This window comes from Melanerpes formicivorus, unplaced genomic scaffold (assembly GCF_026170545.1).
Source record: "Melanerpes formicivorus ecotype bairdi unplaced genomic scaffold, bMelFor1.0.p_v2 SCAF_10, whole genome shotgun sequence".
NCBI classification, from domain to species: Eukaryota; Metazoa; Chordata; class Aves; order Piciformes; family Picidae; genus Melanerpes; species Melanerpes formicivorus.
This window is the reverse complement of record NW_027142362.1, coordinates 20,724,721-20,743,323: the sequence shown is the minus strand read 5'-3', so window position 1 is coordinate 20,743,323 and position 18,603 is coordinate 20,724,721. Positions and strand designations below refer to the sequence as shown.

General features: G+C 54.2%; 2 protein-coding genes across 3 annotated transcripts in view; one reads left to right on the top strand and one right to left on the bottom strand.

The window, feature by feature from the left end:
- The window catches only part of LOC137443933 (uncharacterized), a 31,347-nt gene extending 29,618 nt beyond the window's left edge, over positions 1 to 1,729 (bottom strand). The window contains exon 1 of the mRNA XM_068144153.1: positions 1,638 to 1,729. Within this exon, the coding sequence (XP_068000254.1) occupies positions 1,638 to 1,714 (77 nt within the window). The 5' untranslated portion in view covers positions 1,715 to 1,729. The remainder of the gene's footprint in view (positions 1 to 1,637) is intronic.
- Positions 1,730 to 3,559: 1,830 nt separating this feature from the next.
- LOC137443932 (uncharacterized) lies at positions 3,560 to 9,669 on the top strand. Of its 2 annotated transcripts, none has more exons than XM_068144152.1 (12): positions 3,560 to 3,741; positions 4,172 to 4,294; positions 5,610 to 5,673; positions 5,930 to 5,944; positions 6,058 to 6,256; positions 6,336 to 6,568; positions 6,734 to 6,766; positions 6,897 to 6,932; positions 7,216 to 7,408; positions 7,487 to 7,719; positions 7,883 to 7,957; positions 8,405 to 9,669. In XM_068144152.1, the coding sequence occupies exons 1-11, from the start codon at positions 3,623 to 3,625 to the stop codon at positions 7,919 to 7,921; spliced, it is 1,287 nt and encodes a 428-aa protein (XP_068000253.1). In that variant the 5' UTR covers positions 3,560 to 3,622; the 3' UTR covers positions 7,922 to 7,957; positions 8,405 to 9,669. The 2 variants fall into 2 exon arrangements, with proteins under 2 accessions (XP_068000253.1, XP_068000252.1); XM_068144151.1 differs by having other exon boundaries at positions 3,564 to 3,741; positions 6,734 to 6,769.
- Positions 9,670 to 18,603: the final 8,934 nt, after the last annotated feature.

Below are 18,603 nucleotides of genomic sequence, written 5' to 3'. Positions count from 1 at the left end.
ACAAGTCCAAGGGCAGGATTCTGCACTTTGGCCATGACAACCCCATGCAGTGCTACAGGCTGGGACTGGAGTGGCTGGAGAGCAGCCAGGCAGAAAGGGACCTGGAGTTATTGGTTGGCAGCAGTTGAACATGAGCCAGCAGTGAGCCCAGGTGGCCAAGAAGGCCAATGGCATCCTGGCCTGCATCAGAAATAGTGTAGCCAGCAGGAGCAGGGAAGTCATTGTGCCCTGTGCTCAGCACTGTGTAGGCCACATCTTGAATACTGCATCCAGTTCTGGGCTCCTCAGTTTAAGAAGTATATTGAGGCACTTGAAGGTGTCCAGAGAAGGTCAATGAGGATGGGGAGAGGTCTGGAGTACAAGCACTATGAGGAGCGGCTGAGGGAGCTGGGATTGTTTAGCCTGGAGAAGAGGAGGCTCAGCAGAGACCTTATTGCTGTCAATAAATAACTGAAGGGAGGTTGTAGCCAGGTGGGGGTTGGGCTCTTCTCCCAGGCAAACAGTGGCAGAACAAGAGGCCACAGTCTCAAGCTGTGCCAGGGGAGGTTTAGGCTGGAGATGAGGAGAAAATTCTTCACAGAAAGAGTAATTTGCCATTGGAATGTGCTGCCCAGGGAGGTGGTAGAGTCACCATCCCTGGTGGTGTTCAAGAGGGGATTGGATGTGGCACTTGGAGCCATGGTTTAGTTGTCAGGAGGTGTTAGGTATTAGGTAATAGGTCGGACTGGATGATCTCTGAGGTCTTTTCCAACCTGATTCTGTGATCAGCCCCAGCTTGAAGAAGTGGAAAGCCTCATGCAAGTTTTCAGAGTTTGTATTTCCCAGGTTTCATTTTCTTTTAGCACATCTCATGGCCACAGGAAGGAGGAAAGGTCAGCTTGGATCCAGAGTCTCCAAACATAATCCATCCCTGCTGCATTTCCCTGTGGTGATAGGGCCAAACAGACCTAACACAAACCCAGAACAAGTCCTAGCATGTCCAGACATGATCCCCCTCTCCCCCTCCCTCCTGCAGGTGTCTGGGGAACACTGAAAAATGACAAAGAAGCCAGGATTCAGAAAGTCTGGTAAACAAGGGATATGTTCTCCCTTCGTGGTAAACAGGCACTGCCCTGCCCATGCTTCACCCAGACTAGGTTTATGTCTTTGCCTAATACGGTCACAGCCTAGCAAAGTCCCATTCTATTGGTTGCCAATTGGCCAAATTGATCCTCAGGCAAATAATACAGTCAAAGCTGAATTGTAAACAAGGTGCCTTGCCTTGCCTTCCCTAAGACCCAGGAAGAGAAGCCGTAAGTCTTGCAACTCAGAATCTTTGCTGTGCCTCAGTTTACCTGGAAAGACACAAACTCCTTCATGTAAGCTGCACTGAAACCATAGTCAGCCTCTTCATGTCATAAAAGCCCAGGAGCAGTGTGCTGGGTTGCATCCATGCTGGGAGGGGGAGGGTTGTGAGAGCCCTGCTCTCCCCACAGATTAAGGAAACCTGATCCAGGTGGACTTGGTTCCTTCTCCTGCCCCTCTCTGGAGGGGTCCCCCTGGGTCTAAGTTAGTCTGTTCCACTCCCCATTCCTGTCCAGCCAGAGTATAAAGGGGAGCTCACGGCAACCATTTTCTCTCTTTTGCTCCTGCCTCACCTGTGCGAAAGGACCAAGAGCTGCTGATGGCCTCCTGGTTCTGCCACGTGGTCAGGCCTGGTCTTCTCCTGCTCCATGCATGGTGCTCCAAAGGACTGCAATCCACATACATCAGGGGAAAGACAAGGCCATCGGAACGTGGTTTTGTATATTTTCCTATTCATCCTTGCTCCTTACCCTTGTGAACCCTTCCTGCTATTGTTACATACATGCACATATATATGGCTTGTTTAAAGAAAAAATTTACTTCTCTACTTCCAAACCAACTCCAAATTATTTCTCAGTAGATTTACCTCCTCCCCTTTTTCCTTACCCCCCTTTTTCTTCCTTCCACCCCCCCCTATTATTTCCCCTTATTATTTCTCCTTCCCCCCTCCCCGCCCCCCCATCAGGAAAAAGGAAGGGGGAGTGGGGGAGGAGTTCTCAGTCAGTCTTGCCACCATCTGAACTCTCAATTCCAATTGAGGCTCAAACCACAACAAGCAGGCAGAAATGTCTTGCTGGGCAGAAAGGACAAAGCTGGGGTGAGCCAAGAGCCCGAGAATCATCCCCTTGCAGCAGTAAGTCACTTCCAGCATAAGCACCTTCTCCTCAAACCCAGACTTGGCAGCACAGAGCCGAGAGAAACAGGCTACTGTCGAGAGGCTGAAATCTCAGGACAACCTGGAGTCCTGGGAAGCTTTGAGAGCCTCCTGCCATCGTGCTGAGGCCAGCCCAGCCACTGAGACGGTGAGACGACCCTGCCAGCAACCAGCTCCGGAGAGCACCCCAAAAGTCCTTACTGGCTGATGTACAGCAGCAGCAACCCCCTACACATGGGGGGAACTCCAGTTGCTCTGTGTAACTTGGACTATATTGCAGCCCTGGAGAGAACTGTGGAGAAATAATGCTGTGAGTAATTGGTTAACTGTAAAAAGCCTCTTTGTAAAAGGTTTATCTGTCTTCAACTGCTGCCACTTTGGCAAGGTTCCTGTCAAGTCTCCCCCTAGTGCACAAACAGCACGACGAGCCGCAGGCTCTCTTTCCCAGGGTTACTGTCCCAGCTTGCTTAATACTGTTTCATTTGTTAATTATTGCCTAGACACTGTACATGTCCATTGCAAGCATTCTACAGCTGTACACGCAACCTAGTGCTAAGTTTTTGGCAATGTTTCACATTTTAAAAAATAATTAATATTTCTATTAATATAATATTTCCCTTATTTATAAACCCCAATTGGTATTCATAACATTCCCACAGCCCTTCATGGAGGTGCCAGCAATCTAGCTCAATCCCAGGAACATCTCTGCTGGATACTACAGTAAGGACTCTGCCATCACCACAGCCCTCTGCAGGCAGCTGCCTGCAACATTGTGCCGCCGGGACAGGGGGAAGGGGAGGCACAAGGCTTTTCCTGGGATGTCTCCACCTTACAGCAGCAGCAGAGAGGCATAGGCTGGCTTTTGACTGAGCCAAGCCCTTGCCCTGGCAGCAGCCATCACGGGCAGGGTGTAGTGGCAGGTGGGACCTCCAGGCACAGCTGCTGACCCCATTTCTCTGCATCTCTCCTTGCAGGTGTTGAGCAGTTCTGTAAGTAGGACCTTGGTGAGAACTTGGCTGGCAGCATGGGGGAAGCTGGGTTTTGATGGGGCCTGTTCTGCCACCTCCTCACCTTCCCTCCATGGTGCCATTAGCAGAGTCAGTACCACGAGATGAAGTTTCTGCTGCACAAGAGCATCCCTGGGCATGGGGAGAAAGGCTGAAATGGAAATCTGGGCAAGGTGCAAACTGTGAAACCTGCCTGGGGCTTTGTGCTTCTTCAAGCTGGGGCTGCTTGGTGATTGACACTGAAAGGTAAATTTGGGCACAGAGGGAGACCACCTGGGGGAGCCTTTGTCAGGAAAACAGGAGGCTGAGCAGAGACCTTCTGCCTTTCTAGGGCTTCCTGAAAGGAGCTTGGAATGAGCTGGGGCTTGGTCTCCTCTCCCTCCTAACAAGCAACAGGATGAGAGGAAATGGTCTCAAGTTCCCCCAGGGGCAGTGCAGGTTGGCCAGCAGCTGTGTGGCTGCAGCAGAGTTGGAGGTCACTCAGCACTGGCTTTGGAGAGGTCATACACTTCCACGGTAAGTGCCTGAGCCCCAGGTTGTGTCTGTGACATGGTAGAGCCTGGACCAGGACAACGATGACTCTTGGTTTTCCAGGAATGGCTGATGAGAGTAACACTGGTCGGGTGGTACCTAGCACTAGGGCTTGAAGAACAGCTAGGCAGGTCTTACAGGGTCTGCTCCAGAGTCCTTACCTGTGGGGGGAGAGGAAGAATGAGCCTGGCACCCAGCCTCTGATGGCACTCAGCTGCTGCTAAGACTTATTCCTGCCAGCACCCTCCCTGCTGGTACCCATCTCCTACTAGCACCTCCCTGCTATCACCTTCACCTGCTAGCACCTACTGCTGCTGCTGTGCCTAGATAGCAGAAAGCCCCAGGCAGGCTTTCACAGGGTTTGTGCTCTGCTCAGGTTTCGTTTTCATGCTCTCTCCACCTCCCACGGTCACAGGAAGCAGGATATGTCAGCTCGCGTCCAGCCCTGCCCTGCTACGTTTCCCCCAGCCCTTGGAGGTGCCAGCAGCCCAGCTCCGTTACCGGCTCGGTCCCAGGGACATCACTGCTCAGTAATGTGGTAAGGACGCTCCCATCTACGCAGTCCCCTACGGGAAACTGCATGTCCTGGGATACCGCTGGGACAGGGGGGAGAGGGCTAGTCAGGGGCTGGGAAGCACAGGATGACTTTTGCTGGCTTGCAGCTGACCTCTCCTGCTCTGTTTCTGTGAGAGGTGGAGAAAGATGGAAAGGGAAACCTGGACACGGTGCAAACTGTGAAACCTGCCTGGGGCTTTGTGCTTCTTCAAGCTGGGGCTGCTTAGTGAGTGACACAGAATGGTAACTTTGGGCACAGAGGGAGACCACCTGGGGAAGCCTTTGTCAGGAGAACAGGAGGCTGAGCAGAGACCTTGTGTCGCACTAGGACTCCCTGAAAGGAGCTTGGAATGAGCTGGGGCTTGGTCTCCTCTCTCTCCTAACAAGCAACAGGATGAGAGGAAATGGTCTCAAGTTCCCCCAGGGGCGGTGCAGGCTGGCCAGCAGCTGTTGGCTGCAGCAGAGTTGGAGGTCACTCAGCACTGGCTTCGGAGAAAGGAACTTGTGGGAAAAGGAGAGCAAGAGTGAGAGCAACAGAAATGCAACAGGGACTGCACAGCCTCTTGTGCCACACTTCATTGCCATGCAAGGGGGATGCCAAAGCTGCCAGCACTCTGCTCCAGCCCCTAAGCAGGGACCCTCTGCCAGCACCCACACACCTGTGGCACCCAGCACTGAGGCTGGAGGAACAGCCTGGCCAGGGCTCACAGGGTCTGCCCCAGGGTGCTCAGCTGTGGGGAGAGGGGGAGAGTGAGCCTGGCACCCAGCCTCTGCTGGCACTCAGCTGCCACTAGGATCCATCCCTGCTAGCACTGCCCCTGGTAGGACCAATTGCTGTTAGAACCATATCCTACTGCCACTGCCCCTGCTATCACCCTTCTCTGCTAGGACCTACCCCTGCTGCTGCCTATCCCTGCTATTGCCACCCATGCTAGCACCACTCTTGCCACAGCAGCCTCACAGCACCTCCTGCCTGCCCTGCACCCCAGCACTCAGCACTGTGCTGATTCCAGTGGTGGGGAATGTGGATGTTGGATGCCACAGCAGGGGGATGGAACTCAGGAGCATTACCTGGATATCCCAGGTGGTCTCTCTCCATTCCCAGCTGAGCATTCAGTTGCAATTAGCACATCAGCCTCAGCCTGAAGAAGCAGAAGGCCCCAGGCAATTTTTCACTGTTTGTGCTGTCGTCAGGTTTTTTCAGTCTTTCTCCACCTCTCACAGTCACAGGGAATAAGAAAGGTCAGCTTGGATCCAACACCTACAGACCTAACTCATCCCTGTTCCATTTCCCACAGGTCTTCTTGGAGGCGCCAGGAGCCCAGCTCCACCGCTGGAGGGTCATCATGGATGGGTTCCTCAGTAAGGACTCTGCCATCTCCTCAGTCCTCTGCAGGCAGCTGCCTGCAACATTGTGCTGCTGGGCCAAGGGGGAGAGGAGGCACAGGGCTTGCCCTGGGATGTCTCCGCCATGCAGCAGCAGGGAGGCACAGGCTGACTTTGCCTGAGCCAAGCCCTTGCCCTGGCAGCAGCCATCACGGGCAGGGTGTAGTGGCAGATGGGACTCTGCCCTCCAGGCACAGCTGCTGACCCCATTTCTCTTCCTCTCTCCTTGCAGATGTCGAGCAGTTCTGTAAGTAGGATCTTGGTGAGAACTTGTCTGGCAGCATGGGGGAGTCTGAGAGCATTGGGGTTGGGTGGGGCCTGTTCTGCCCCCTCCTCACCTTCCCTCCATGGTGCCATTAGGGGATGTCGTATGCGGCAATTCAGTTTCAGCTGCACAAGAAAATCCCTGGGCATGGGAAGGTCTTCAGATACGTGGAAGGGAGAGAAAAGCAGCCTGGGGACATCGTGCTCATCCCCATAGATAACTGGGTCTCCCATTACTCCTTCCTGAGACATGCAGCTGTCTACCTTGGTGATGGAGAGGTCATACACTTCCAGAGTAAGTGCCTGAGCCTCAGCTCTTGTCTGCAACATGCTAGAGGCTGGGCCAGGGCAATGGGTGTCTCTTGATTTTCCAGGAGTTGATGATAAGAATGATACTGGACTAGTCAGCAAGGAAAGCTACCAGGCTGCTAGAAACCTAGTAAAGAAAATTGAGGTTTGGCGGCAAAGAGGAGGGATTGACCTCGATGTCCTCAATAGAAATGTCAGGGAGGCGATGAACAGCGAAGCCAAGTATTGCACAGGCACCAACAACTGCATCCACTTTGCCCTCTGGCTTCTGGGCTTGGTGGACTTCTACAGGAAACCGGTGAGCATGGAGCTTGGTATCATGGCTGTGGAGTGATGGCTCCTGCACCCACAGCCAGCCCTGCCTGACCCTAACCCAAGTCCTCCACAGGGTGGCCAATACATGGTGCCAATACAGTGGTGGACACAGCCAAGTCTCCTTTGCACGGAAATCTTTCTCTTGTAGGTGGAGATGTCAGATGGTGATGACAATGAAGAGGTTGTGAGTATGCCCAGTGTCAGCCTTCCCCTGCAAGGCTCTAGGGTCCCTGGAAAGGCTGTGTGGACATCTGTGGGACAGTGGTGGGGACATCCAAACCCCTGTGCATAGACACTTTTTTCTCTTGCAGGTGCAAATTCCAAAGCAAGATGGCAAACAAGAGGCCGTGAGTATCCCTGAGAAAGACGTGGGGAGATCCAAGGGAAAAGCAAAGACCCCAGAGAGTGGAAGAGTCATGGGGTGCTGGGAAAGCAGGTTCACAGACAGCCCTGTGGGTTCCCTGGAATAGAACAGTCCCTGGAGAACTGAGGGACCCTTTCTCACTGTGAGGGTGACAAAACACTGGAACACTGGGACCCTCTCCCACTGGGACAGGAAGGAGATGATGAACAGGGTTTGGGTGGGACCTCTTCTGCCACCTTCTCACCTTCCCTCCATGGTGCCAATAGGAGAGGAAGAATGAGGCAAGAAATTTTCTGGAGCACAAGAGCATCCATGGGAAGGTCTTCGACCAAGTGGCAGAGAGCAGTATGCAGCCTGGGGACGTTGTGCTCGTCCCCATACGGATCAATGACTCCATTTGCTCCCTCTTCAAACATGCAGCTGTCTACCTTGGGGATGGAGAGATCATACACTTCCAGGGTAAGTGCCTGAGCCCCAGCTCATGTCTGTGACATGGCAGAGCCTGGGCCAGGGCAATGGTGGCTCTTGGTTTTCCAGGACTGGCTAATCAGACTAACAGTGGAGTGGTCAGCAAGCAAGGCTTCCACACCATGAAAAAGGCAAGTGGGACAGTACACATTTGGCGGAAAATAGATGGGAACAAGGTCAATGAATTGCATGGAAAAGTCTGGAAGGCAATGAACAGCAGATTCCAGTATCACCCAGACACCAACAACTGCATCCACTTTGCCCTCTGGCTTCTGAACTTGGAGAACTTCTACAGGCAACTGGTGAGCATAGAGCTTGGTATCATGGCTGTGGAGTGGCTCCTGCACACACTGCCAGCCCTGCCTTTGCATTCTGACCCAAGACCTCCTCAGGCTGGCCCAAAGGTGGTGGGAACAGTGGTGGAGACAGCCAAGGCCCCTGTCCATGGATGCCTTTCTCTTGCAGGTAGAAATCTTAGATGAGAATAACAGAGGGAGGCCATGAGTGTCGCCAGTGTCAGCCCTTCCAGGCAGGGCTCTGGTATGTTTGGAATGGCTGCAGAGCCATCAAAGGTGGCTGGGGTCCCTGGGAGTGGTGCATGGACCCCAAGAACACTGAGGTCCCCACTAGGGCTGTGACATCTCTAAGTGGGCTGAGGTCCATGAGGTGCATGGGTCCCCATCAGGACTAGGAGGGCAAAGGGAGGGCTAAGTCACCAGCAGGGATGAGGTCCCCGAAGAAAGATGTGGTCCCCTGTAGTGTCATAGGGTCCTGGGAAAGCAGGATCATAGGCAAGGTAGTGGGATCCCTGGGAGGGCTTTGTTATCCCTAGGACACCTTTGCATTCTGTAGTAGTACTGGACTCCTGATGATGATGATAGTAGGGGAACAAGTGGAAAGCAGTGGGAAGGGGAGGGCAGGGGATCTCAGCACAATCCATTCATCTGGGGACAGGCAGCATCCCAAACACCTACCCTGATATTACAGGGGCGGTGCTCCATGATGTGAGGGACTGGCAACAGCCACATCAGCCTGAGGATGACCAGCCCTGAGCCACAGAGCAGCCTCAGCCCAGGGAAGCACCTTTGCTGAGCAGAAGCTCTTCCCTACTGCTTGCTGCAGCTTCCTTGCCATGCATTCCTTAGGGGCTTCAGTACTGCTGCCTCCATTCAATGTCCCCATTTCCCTCCCCCAACATCTACAATGACAATAAAGCAGAGAGCACAAGACAATGCAGAAGGTACTGCCTGGATGTCCTAGAGCAGACAACGTGTCCCCATGCAGCTGTGCTGGGCTGACCTTGGGCTGCTGCCAGGAGCCCACCCAGCTGCCCCATCCCTGCCCTCCTCAGCTGCACAGGGGCAGACAGCTCTGACCAAAGGCTCATGGCTGCAGAGAAGGACATCACCAGCCCAGGCTGCTGGACACCACTGCTGGCCCTGGGGCATGGACAGGCCTGGGGCAGGGGCTCCCTGCGGCCTTGTGGCTCTGCTGCAGGGCTTTGGTGTTGTGCAGGAGCAGGAGGTGAGCAGGGTCCAGGATGTAGGCCTTGTGCTTGGCCAGCCAGGACACCTCTGGACCTCAGGACACCTTGGGGATCTTGGCATCCTGCTCCTCAGAGCCATCAAAAGGCTCCTCAGAGGTCTCCTGCAGCAAGGACTCCTGTACCACCCCTGAAGGCTGATGCTGGGGCTGGGCTTGGCTTGCAGCCAGGATCACGGAATCACAGAATTGCTTTAGTTGGGAAAGACCTTTGAGACCATGGAGTCCAACCATTACCTAACTCCACCAGAGCTGGTGCTAAACCATGGCCCTCAGTGTGGTAATGGTGGCGACAAGCAGTGTGAGCAATCTGGTAGTGTAGGCCTAGAGCCTGACATGGTGGTAGGCCATGTCCAGCATGGGTGCAGAAGTGGCTAGCAGAGTAGCAGAACAGTGCTGTGCCTGCAGCATGTAACTAAAGCAGGACCCTGGTAGCTATAAAGACAGAGAGTTATCTTGGAGTAACAGGACGCACACCTGCATGAACAACCTTGCGTGTTGTTACTAGTTTAACCAATAATCAATAGTAGTACGGTGTGTGGTCACTCGTAAGGAAGCAATGAAGCTATGCCAGCAATGCTCGCCGAGTGTATATAGGTTGTAAAGGTTCCCTTAATACACACTTTTTTCATTAGCCTGTCAGCACTACTATCTGCACTGTACTATGCTTGCACTATACTCGAACAATAAAGGAACAATACTAGATCATATTGGTCATCCGTATTGATTCCCCGCTCCGTCATCTACACCTCAGCACCACTTCTCAGTTCCTTTTGAGACCCCTGCAGGGATGGGGATTCAACCACCTCCCTGGGCAGCCTGTGCTAGTCTCTGGGAACACTTCCAGTCAAGAAGTTTCTTGTAACATTTAACCTAAACCTCCCTTGGTGACCCTTGACATCATTTCCTCTTTGCCTGTCTACTTCTGGAGAAGAGACTAAGCTCCACCTGGCTCTATCCTCCTTTCAGGGAGTAGTAGAGAGCCAGAAGCTCTCCCCTCAGCCTACATGTTCCATGCTAAACAATCTCTTCAGCTGCTTCTAACCAGACCTGTACTCAAGCCCCTCCTTCTAAATGGGCATCTCATGATGCCCTTCCTGGCAGATAAGGCCAGCTCTGGGGACCAACTAACTCCCAGGTGCCACCCTTCCTGCAGCAGGGGTAAGGGGGAATTGGAAGGAGCTCCTTCCCTGCGCTGCAGCTGACCTCTCCTGCTCTTTGTGAGAGGTGAAGAAAGAGGGAAAGGGAAACCTGGACACAGTGCAAGCTATGAAACCTGCCTGGGGCTTTGTGGTTCTTCAAGCTGGGACTGCTTGATGGTTGACACTGAATGATAAGTTTGGGCATAGAGGGAGACCACCTGGGGGAGCCTTTGTCAGAACAGGAGGCTGAAAGCTGAGAGCTTCTGTCTCTCTAGGGCTCCATAAAAGGAGGTTGGAAGCAGCTAGGGGTTGGTCTGTGCTCCTTACCAACAAGCGATAGGATGAGAAGTTTCCCCAGGGGTGGTGCGGGTTAACCATCGGCTGCTTGGCTGCAGCAGAGTTAGAGGTCGCTCAGCACTGGCTTCGGGGAAAGGAGCTTCCAGGAAAAGGAGAGCAAAAGTGAAAGCAACACAAACGCAGCAGGCATGCAAGGGATCGATAATTATTGTAGATATGGCTCCACATTGCTGGGAGAATCTTTCGAGGCTTTAGCCTTCTGGGGTCCACTGAGAGCCTTTAGAACCCTGGAGGTTGCCGAATCAGGGCGGGGGCTATGTCTAGCAGCTCTGTGAAGCTCTGAAAGGAGTCATGGTGTGGCGGAGAGGGGATTGCTGCTGGGCTTGGCCACCGGGGAACCGGTTCCAGGGGGCGAGTGGGCTAGGGAGGAACTGGCTGTTAGAGAATCGGCTACTAGAAGTGTGCTGGAGGCTGCCAGAAGCTGCTGCAGGGAGAGGGCTGTTAAGTGAGCTGCTGGGCTGGGGCTGCTGCTGGGGCTGCTGCTCGGGCTGCTGTCGGGCTGCTGCTGGGGCTGCTGCTGGGGCTGCTGCTGGGGCTGCTGCTGGGGCTGCTGCTGGGGCTGCTGCTGGAGCGGCTGCTCGGGCTGCTGTCGGGCTGCTGCTGGGGCTGCTGCTGGGGCTGCTGCTGGGGCTGCTGCTGGGGCTGCTGCTGGGGCTGCTGCTGGGGCTGCTGCTGGGGCTGCTGCTGGGGCTGCTGCTGGGGCTGCTGCTGGGGCTGCTGCTGGGGCTGCTGGAAGAACTCTGTTGAGGACTGCTGAGCTGAGCTGCTTTTGGCACCTGCCAGGACTGAGGAGAACGGCTGCTGCTGCTGGGCATCTCTGCTAGCTGCCATCACCCCAGGATCTGCCATCACGACCCCGGACAGCTGGCGCCACCGCACAGAGCTGTCGCAGCCGCAGGGAGCTGCTGTCCTGCCTGCTCCCCCCTCGGCACTGCCGTTCACCTCATCCCCCCTTGCCTGATCGCGACGCAGGTTCCCTATGGGAGTCCCCATGGGGCTGATCCCTGCTGCCTGTTCTATAAAGCGCTTTGGCACTTGGCTCTGTTTGAGTCTTCACTCCGTTCCTGACAACGGTAACTCACTCCCACTGAAGATCCCTTTGGGCATCACTCAGAAGCTAAGCTTGGCCGCACCCAGTCCCTCTGATGTCTGAGGACAAGCTGGCAAGCAAGGGGGTGGAACTCCTGCCGCCTTATGCACATTGGGTGGTGACAGGGGGACTGCACAGCCTCCTGGGTAGCACTGGATTGCCATGCAAGAGAGATGAGAGCAGCACAGAATGGGTTGGCTTGGAAGGAACTTTCAACACCGTCTACTTCCCAGCCCCTGCCATGGGCAGGGACACCTCCCACCAGCCCAGGTTGCTCAAGGCCTCATCCAACCTGGCCTTCAACACCTCCAGGGAGAGGGCATCCAGGAACTCCCTAGGCAACCTGTTCCAGTGTCTCCCCACACTCACTCTCAAGAATTTCTTCTTCATCTCCAGTCTCAGTCTCCCCTCTTCCAGCCCAAAGCTATTGTCCCTCGTCCTGGCACTCCCCGCCCTTGTCAAAATCTCTCCCCAACTCTACTGTAGTGCCTTCAGGTACTGGAAGGCTGCTCTAAGTTCTCCCTACAGCCTTCTTGTCTCCAGGCTGAACAGCCTCAACTCTCTCCCATAAGGGAGCTTCTCCAGCCCTCTGATCATCTTGGCGGCCTCCTCTGGACCCTCTCCAGCAGCTCCAGGTCCTTCTTGTGCTGGGGCCCCCAAAGCTGGAGGCAGTGCTGCATTGGGGTCTCAGCAGAGAAGGGCAGAATGCCCTCCCTGTGCTGCTGCTCTCCCTCCTCTGGATGCAGCTCAGCACACAGCTGGCTCTGGGCTGCCAGGGCCCAGTGCTGGCTCCTCGGGACTTTGTCACCAACTGACACCCCCAAGGCCTTCTCTTCCAGGCCACTTTCCAGCCACTCCTCATCCAGCTTTGACTTTACTTGGGACTGCCTTTACCCAGCTAGAGGCCCTTGCCCTTGGCCTTGTTGAACTTCATGAGGTTGACTTGGGCCAACCTCTTCAGCTTGTCCAAGCCGCTCTGGACGGATTCCTTCCCTGCAGTGTGTCAGCCACACCACACAGTTTTGCATCATGTCCAGTCCTGCTGAGGCTGCCTCAATGTCACTGTCCCTCTTGATGACAAGGGTGTTGAACAGCACTGATCCCAGTACCAACCCCTGAGGGACACCACTTGGCCCTGCTCTCCATTTGGACACTGAGCCCTTGACCACAACTCTCTGAGTGCAGCCCTCCAGCCACTTCCTTATCCACCACTGGGCACCCCTCAAGTCCAAGCTTTTCCAACTTGGTGACCAGGATGTCCTGGGGAAAATGTCAATTGCTTTACACAAGACCAGGAGGATGACAACTGGAGGATGGCAATGAGTCAGACTGAGCTGGACCCACTCGATTCACTGATCCTCTACTATTCACATCAACCAAGTGGCCTCTGCTACAAGTTTGCCCCAGTTCTTGAACGTTCCACCCTCCATAGCTTTCTAGGTGGTCTTCAGCAAACCATTGCGGTGTTCAAGTTTCTCCCAGTAGGGAATGTGAAATATCCACTCAATGCCCTGCTCTTTGGCCCAGTTGTTTATGGAATTGTTCTTGAAAGGAGTTCCAGACTCTGATTCAATTCTCTCTGGGGTACAGTGTCCCCAAAGAATCTGTCTCTCTAGGCCCAAAATGGTATTACAAGCAGTGGCATGTGGAACAGTGTAGGTTTCCAACTATCCTGTATTTGCCTCTACCATTGTAAGCACAAATTGCTTCCCAGTCCGAGTTCCAGGTGCAGTGGACGTAGTTGATCTGCCGTGCTTGGCTGTATTTATATGTAGACCAGCGGTCATCATGCCACAAAGGTTTCCTTCATCTTGCTTGCTTTATAGCAGCACAAATGTTACAATCAAGAATAACTTGAGTTATAATGTCCATGGGTGTAGCAACTGATATGATGGCACAACTGATCCCTGTCTCGACTGGGTACCAACTCCATCTGCAGGCAGTTGTGCACTCGCACCCTCTGCTGGCTCTATGTAGCCCAAAGGAGTCGGTGAGTACCAGCCCCTGCATCTGCCTCTGTATTTACATCCTGTCCTTCACCAGAATCAGTTTTGTCTTTTCCACTGCCTGTTTTTTTCCCTAGTGGCTGCAATAGGGACTATTTCAGGACTGGTTGCCCCTTCTGTGCCAGTGCCATATCTGGAATATTGAGTCCGGTTCTGGGCTCCTCAGTTGAAGAAGGACCTCAGGAAACTGCTTGAAAGAGTCCAGGTCAGAGCCACAAAAATGATTTAGGGAGTGGAACATCTTCCTCACAAGGAGAGACTGAGGGAGCTGGGGCTGTTTAGCTTAGAGAAGAGGAGCCTGAGGAGTGACCACATTCACGTTTATAAATATGTACAAGGGTGAGTGCCAAGAGGATTGAGCTAGGCTCTGCTTGGTGACGCCCGATGGCAACACCAGGGACAATGGGTGGAAGTTGAGGCACAGGAAGTTCCATGAAAACATGAGGAAAATGTTTTCACTGGTAGGGTGCCAGAACACTGGAACAGGCTGCCCAGGGGTGTTGTGGAGTCTCCTTCTCGGGAGGTACTCAAAACCTGTCTGGATGTGTTCCTGTGTGATCTGCTCCAGGTGACCCTGCAGGGGGGTTGGACTGGATGAGCTTTCAAGGTTACTCCCAATCCCTAAAATTCTGTGATACTGTGGGAATGCAGAGGTCACACACTTCCAGAGTAAGTGCCTGAGCATTGCTCGATGCCTGAGCCGGCTGAAATCCTGCTGGGATCAGGCACCTACCTCCTGCTGGCGTCCCCTGTTCTAGCACCCACCTGTGCTAGGACCTACCCCTGCTGCTGCCTATCCCTTCTATTGCCATCCATGCTAGCACCACTCTTGACACAGCAGCCTCACAGCACCTCCTGCCTGCCCTGCATCCCAACACTCAGCACTGTGCAGATTCCAGGGGTGGAGAATGTGGATGTTGGGTGCCAGACAGGGGGATGACGGGAACTCAGAAGCATTCCCAGGCAATCTAAGGTGGTCTCTCCCTGTTCCCAAACATAACATTCAGTTGCAATTAGCGGATCTGCCTCAGCTTTCACAAGGAGAAAACCTCAGGCAGGTTTTCAGAGGTTGTGCGGTGTTCAGGTTTCGGTTTCATTTTGTCTCCACCTCTCACAGTCACAGGAAGCAGGAAATGTCAGCTTGCATCCAGCACCTCCCAGGCCAGCCCAGCCCTAACTCATTTCCCACAGCCCTTGGAGGTGCCAGGAGCCAAGTGCTGTTACCGGCTCGGTCCTAGGGACATCGCCGATGGGAATTGTGGTAAGGATTCTGCCATCTCGGCAGCCCTCTGCCTGCAGCTGCCCGCGACGCTGTGCCGCTGGGACAGGGGGAGGGGAGGAACAGAGCTCGTCCCGGGACGTCTCCACCTTTAGCGGCTGGGAAGCACAGGCTGACTTTGCGGGCTTGCAGCTGACCTCTCCTGCTCTTTGTCTTTGTGAGAGGTGGAGAAAGACGAAAAGAGAAACCCGGACACGGTGCAAACTGTGAAACCTGCCTGGGGCTTTGTGCTTCTTCAAGCTGAGGCTGCTTGGTGATTGACACAGAATGGTAACTTTGGGCACAGAGGGAGACCACCTGGGGGAGCCTTTGTCAGCAGAACAGGAGGCTGAGCAGAGACCTTGTGGCTCTCTAGGGCTCCCTGAAAGGAGCTTGGAATGAGCTGGGGCTTGGTCTCCTCTCCCTCCTAACAAGCAACAGGATGAGAGGAAATGGTCTCAAGTTCCCCCAGGGGCGGTGCAGTTTGGCCAGCAGCTGTTGGCTGCAGCAGAGTTGGAGGTCACTCAGCACTGGCTTCGGGGAAAGGAACTTCTGGGAAAAGGAGAGCAAGAGTGAGAGCAACACAAATGCAACAGGGACTGCACAGCCGCTTGTGCCACACTTCATTGCCATGCAAGGGGGATGCCAAAGCTGCCAGCACTCTGGTCCAGCCCCTAAGCAGGGACCCTCTGCCAGCACCCACACACCTGTGGCACCCAGCACTGGGTCTGGAGGAACAGCCTGTCCAGGGCTCACAGGGTCTGCCCCAGGGTGCTCAGCTGTGGGGAGAGGGGCAGAGTGAGCCTGGCACCCAGCCTCTGCTGGCACTCAGCTGCTGCTAGGACCTATCCCTGTAGCACCATGCTCTTGCAGGCACCCTCCCTGCTAGCACTCACCTGTGCTAGGACCTACCCCTGCTGCTGCCTATCTCTGCTATTGCCACCCATGCTAGCATCATTCTTGCCACAGCAGCCTCACAGCATCTCCTGCCTGCTCTGCACCCCAACACTCAGCACTGTGCAGATTCCAGAGGTGGGGAATGTGGATGTTGTCTACCACAGCAGAGGTCTGGAGGTCAGGACCATTTCCTGGCTATCCCAGGTGATCTCCCTCTCTTCCGAAACTGAACATTCAGTAGCAATTAGTAGCTGAGACACAGCTTAAAGAAGCAGAAAGCCCCAGGCAGGTTTTCACAGATTCTTTTTCAGTCCTTCTCCACCTCTCACAGTCATAGGAAGTAGGGAGGGTCAGCAGCTCCCAACCCAGCCCTTCCCTGCTTTATTTCTGACAGCACTTGTTTTAGGAGCTGACAGTCCAGCTCTGTCCCTGGCTCCTAGGGCACATCACAGCTGGGTACCACAGTAAGGACTCTGCCATCTCCACAGCCCTATGCAGGCAGCAGCCCACAACACTGTGCTGCTGGGAGGGGAGGCAGAGGGCTTGTCCCAGGATGTCTCCACCTTGCAGCAGCAGCAGGGAGGCACAGGCTGACTTTTGCCTGAGCCAAGCCCTTGCCCTGGCAGCAACCATCACAGGCAGGATGTAGTGGCAGGGAAGGGCTGCTAACCAATGTGAGGGTCAGAGACAGCTTTGGCTGCAGTGACCATGAAGCAGTTGAATTTAATCTCCTCAGGGCAATCAGGAGGAAGTATTCTAATCTTGCAGACTTTGATTGCTTCAGGATTCTGATAGCCAAAGTGTCATGGGATGAAGCCCTGGAGGGAAGAGGGACCCAAGACAGCTGGTCAGTATTCAAGGACCACCTCCTCTGTGTCCAGGAGCTCTGTATACCAACAAAGAGAAAAGCAGGAAAGAATGCTAGGAGGCCTGCCTGGATGGGCAAGGAGCTGCTGGGCACGCTATCATTTAAAAGGAAACTCTACAGGCAGTGGAGAGAATGACAGCTAGAACAGCGGGGAGATAAGGAAGCTGCCTGAGCAGCAGGAGACCTGGTTAGGAAAGCCAAAGCAGAGTTTGAATTGAGTCTAGCCAGGGAGATTCAAGGGAACACTAAGAACTTCTACAGGTATATTAATGGGAAGAAGAAGACTGGGGGAAGTGTGGACCCCCTCAGAAAGGAAACTGGAGATATGGTCACAAATGATGAGAAAAAGGCTGAGGTACTCAATAACTTCTTTACCTCAGTCTTCACTGTAAGGGCCTCTAGGCACACTCCTGATGTTATGGAAGACAATGCCAGGGACGGGGAGGAAGAACTGCCCATTGTAAGTGCAGATCAGGTTGGTGATCACCTGAAGAACCTGAAAGTGTTCAAGTCCATGGAACCCGATGGGATACACCCACGGGTACTGAGAGAACTGGCAGAGGAGGTTGCTAAACCCCTCTCTGTTCTATTCCAAAAGTTATGGCACTCTGGGGCAGTCCCCACAGACTGCAAAAGGGGAAACATCACCCCCGTTTTCAAAAAGGGTAAGAAGGAGGAACCAGGGAACTACAGGCCAGTCATTCTCACCTCTGTGCCCAGAAAGATCATGGAGCAGATCCTCCTGGAGGCACTACTGGCTCAGAAGAATAGTGAAGAGGTGATTTGGAACAGTCAGCATGGCTTAACCAAGGGCAAATCCTGCCTGACCAACCTGGTTGCCTTCTATGAGCAGGTGACAAAATTAATAGATGAGGGGCGAGCAACTGATGTCATTTACCTGGACCTGAGCAAAGCCTTCGACACTGTCCCACACCACATCCTGGGCTCCAGGCTGGTGACACATGGGTTTGATGGGTGACCACCAGATGGATAAGGAACTGGCTTGATGGCTGCACCCAAAGAGTGGCTGTCCATGGGTCCATGTCCCAGTGGAGGCCAGGGACAAGCAGAGTCCCTCAGGGATCAGTCCTGGGACCAGGCTTGTTCAATATCTCTGTGGGTGCCATGGACAGTGGCATTGAGTGCACCCTCAGCAAGTTTGCTGATGACACCAAGCTGTGTGGTGCAGCAGACAGCTGGAGGGAAGGGAGGCCATCCAGAGGGACCTGGACAGGCTGGAGAGGTGGGCACAAGCCAACCTCATGAAGTTCAACAAGCCCAAGGGCAGGGTCCTGCATCTGGGTCGTGGCAATCCCAGGCACAAATACAGGCTGGGCAGTGACTGGCTGGAAAGCAGCCCTGAGGAGAGAGACTTGGGGGTGCTGGGGGAGGAGAAGCTCACCAGGAGCTCTCAGTGTGCACTTGCAGCCCCGAAAGCCAATCAGATCCTGAGCTGCATCAAGAGTGGCCAGCAGGGCAAGGGAGGTGATTCTCCCCCTCTGCTCAGCTCTGGTGAGACCCCACCTGGAGTACTGCCTCCAGTTCTGCAGCCCCTATTACAAGAGGGATATGGAGATGCTGGAAGGTGTCCAGAGAACAGCCATAAGGATGATCAGAGGGCTGGAGCACCTCTCCTGTGAGGACAGACTGAAGGAGTTGGGGCTGTTCAGTCTGGAGAAAAGAAGGCTACGAGGTGACCCAATTGTGTCCTTCCAGTATCTGAAGGGGGATACAGGAGGGCTGGGGAGGGACTTCTCAGGTAGTGATAGGACTAGGGGGAATGGAATGAAGCTGGAGGTGGGGAGATTCAGGCTGGAGGTGAGGAGGAAGTTCTTCCCCATGAGAGTGGTGAAGCCCTGGAATGGATTGTCCAGGGAGGTGATTGGGGCCCTGTCCCTGGAGGTGTTTAAGCCCAGGCTGGATGAGGCTCTGGCCAGGCTGATCTAGTGTGGGGTGTCCCTGCCCATGGCAGGGGGGTTGGAACTAGATGATCCTTGTGCTCCCTTCCAACCCTGACTGATTCTAT

Coding starts and splice junctions, on each gene's coding strand:
- LOC137443932 (XM_068144151.1), top strand. CDS start 3,623: ATGAGAGGAAATGGTCTCAAGTTCCCCCAGGGGCAGTGCAGGTTGGCC. Junction 6,257..6,335: donor AGAGGTCATACACTTCCAGA/GTAAGTGCCTGA, acceptor TTGATTTTCCAG/GAGTTGATGATAAGAATGAT. Junction 6,770..6,896: donor GTGATGACAATGAAGAGGTT/GTGAGTATGCCC, acceptor TTTCTCTTGCAG/GTGCAAATTCCAAAGCAAGA.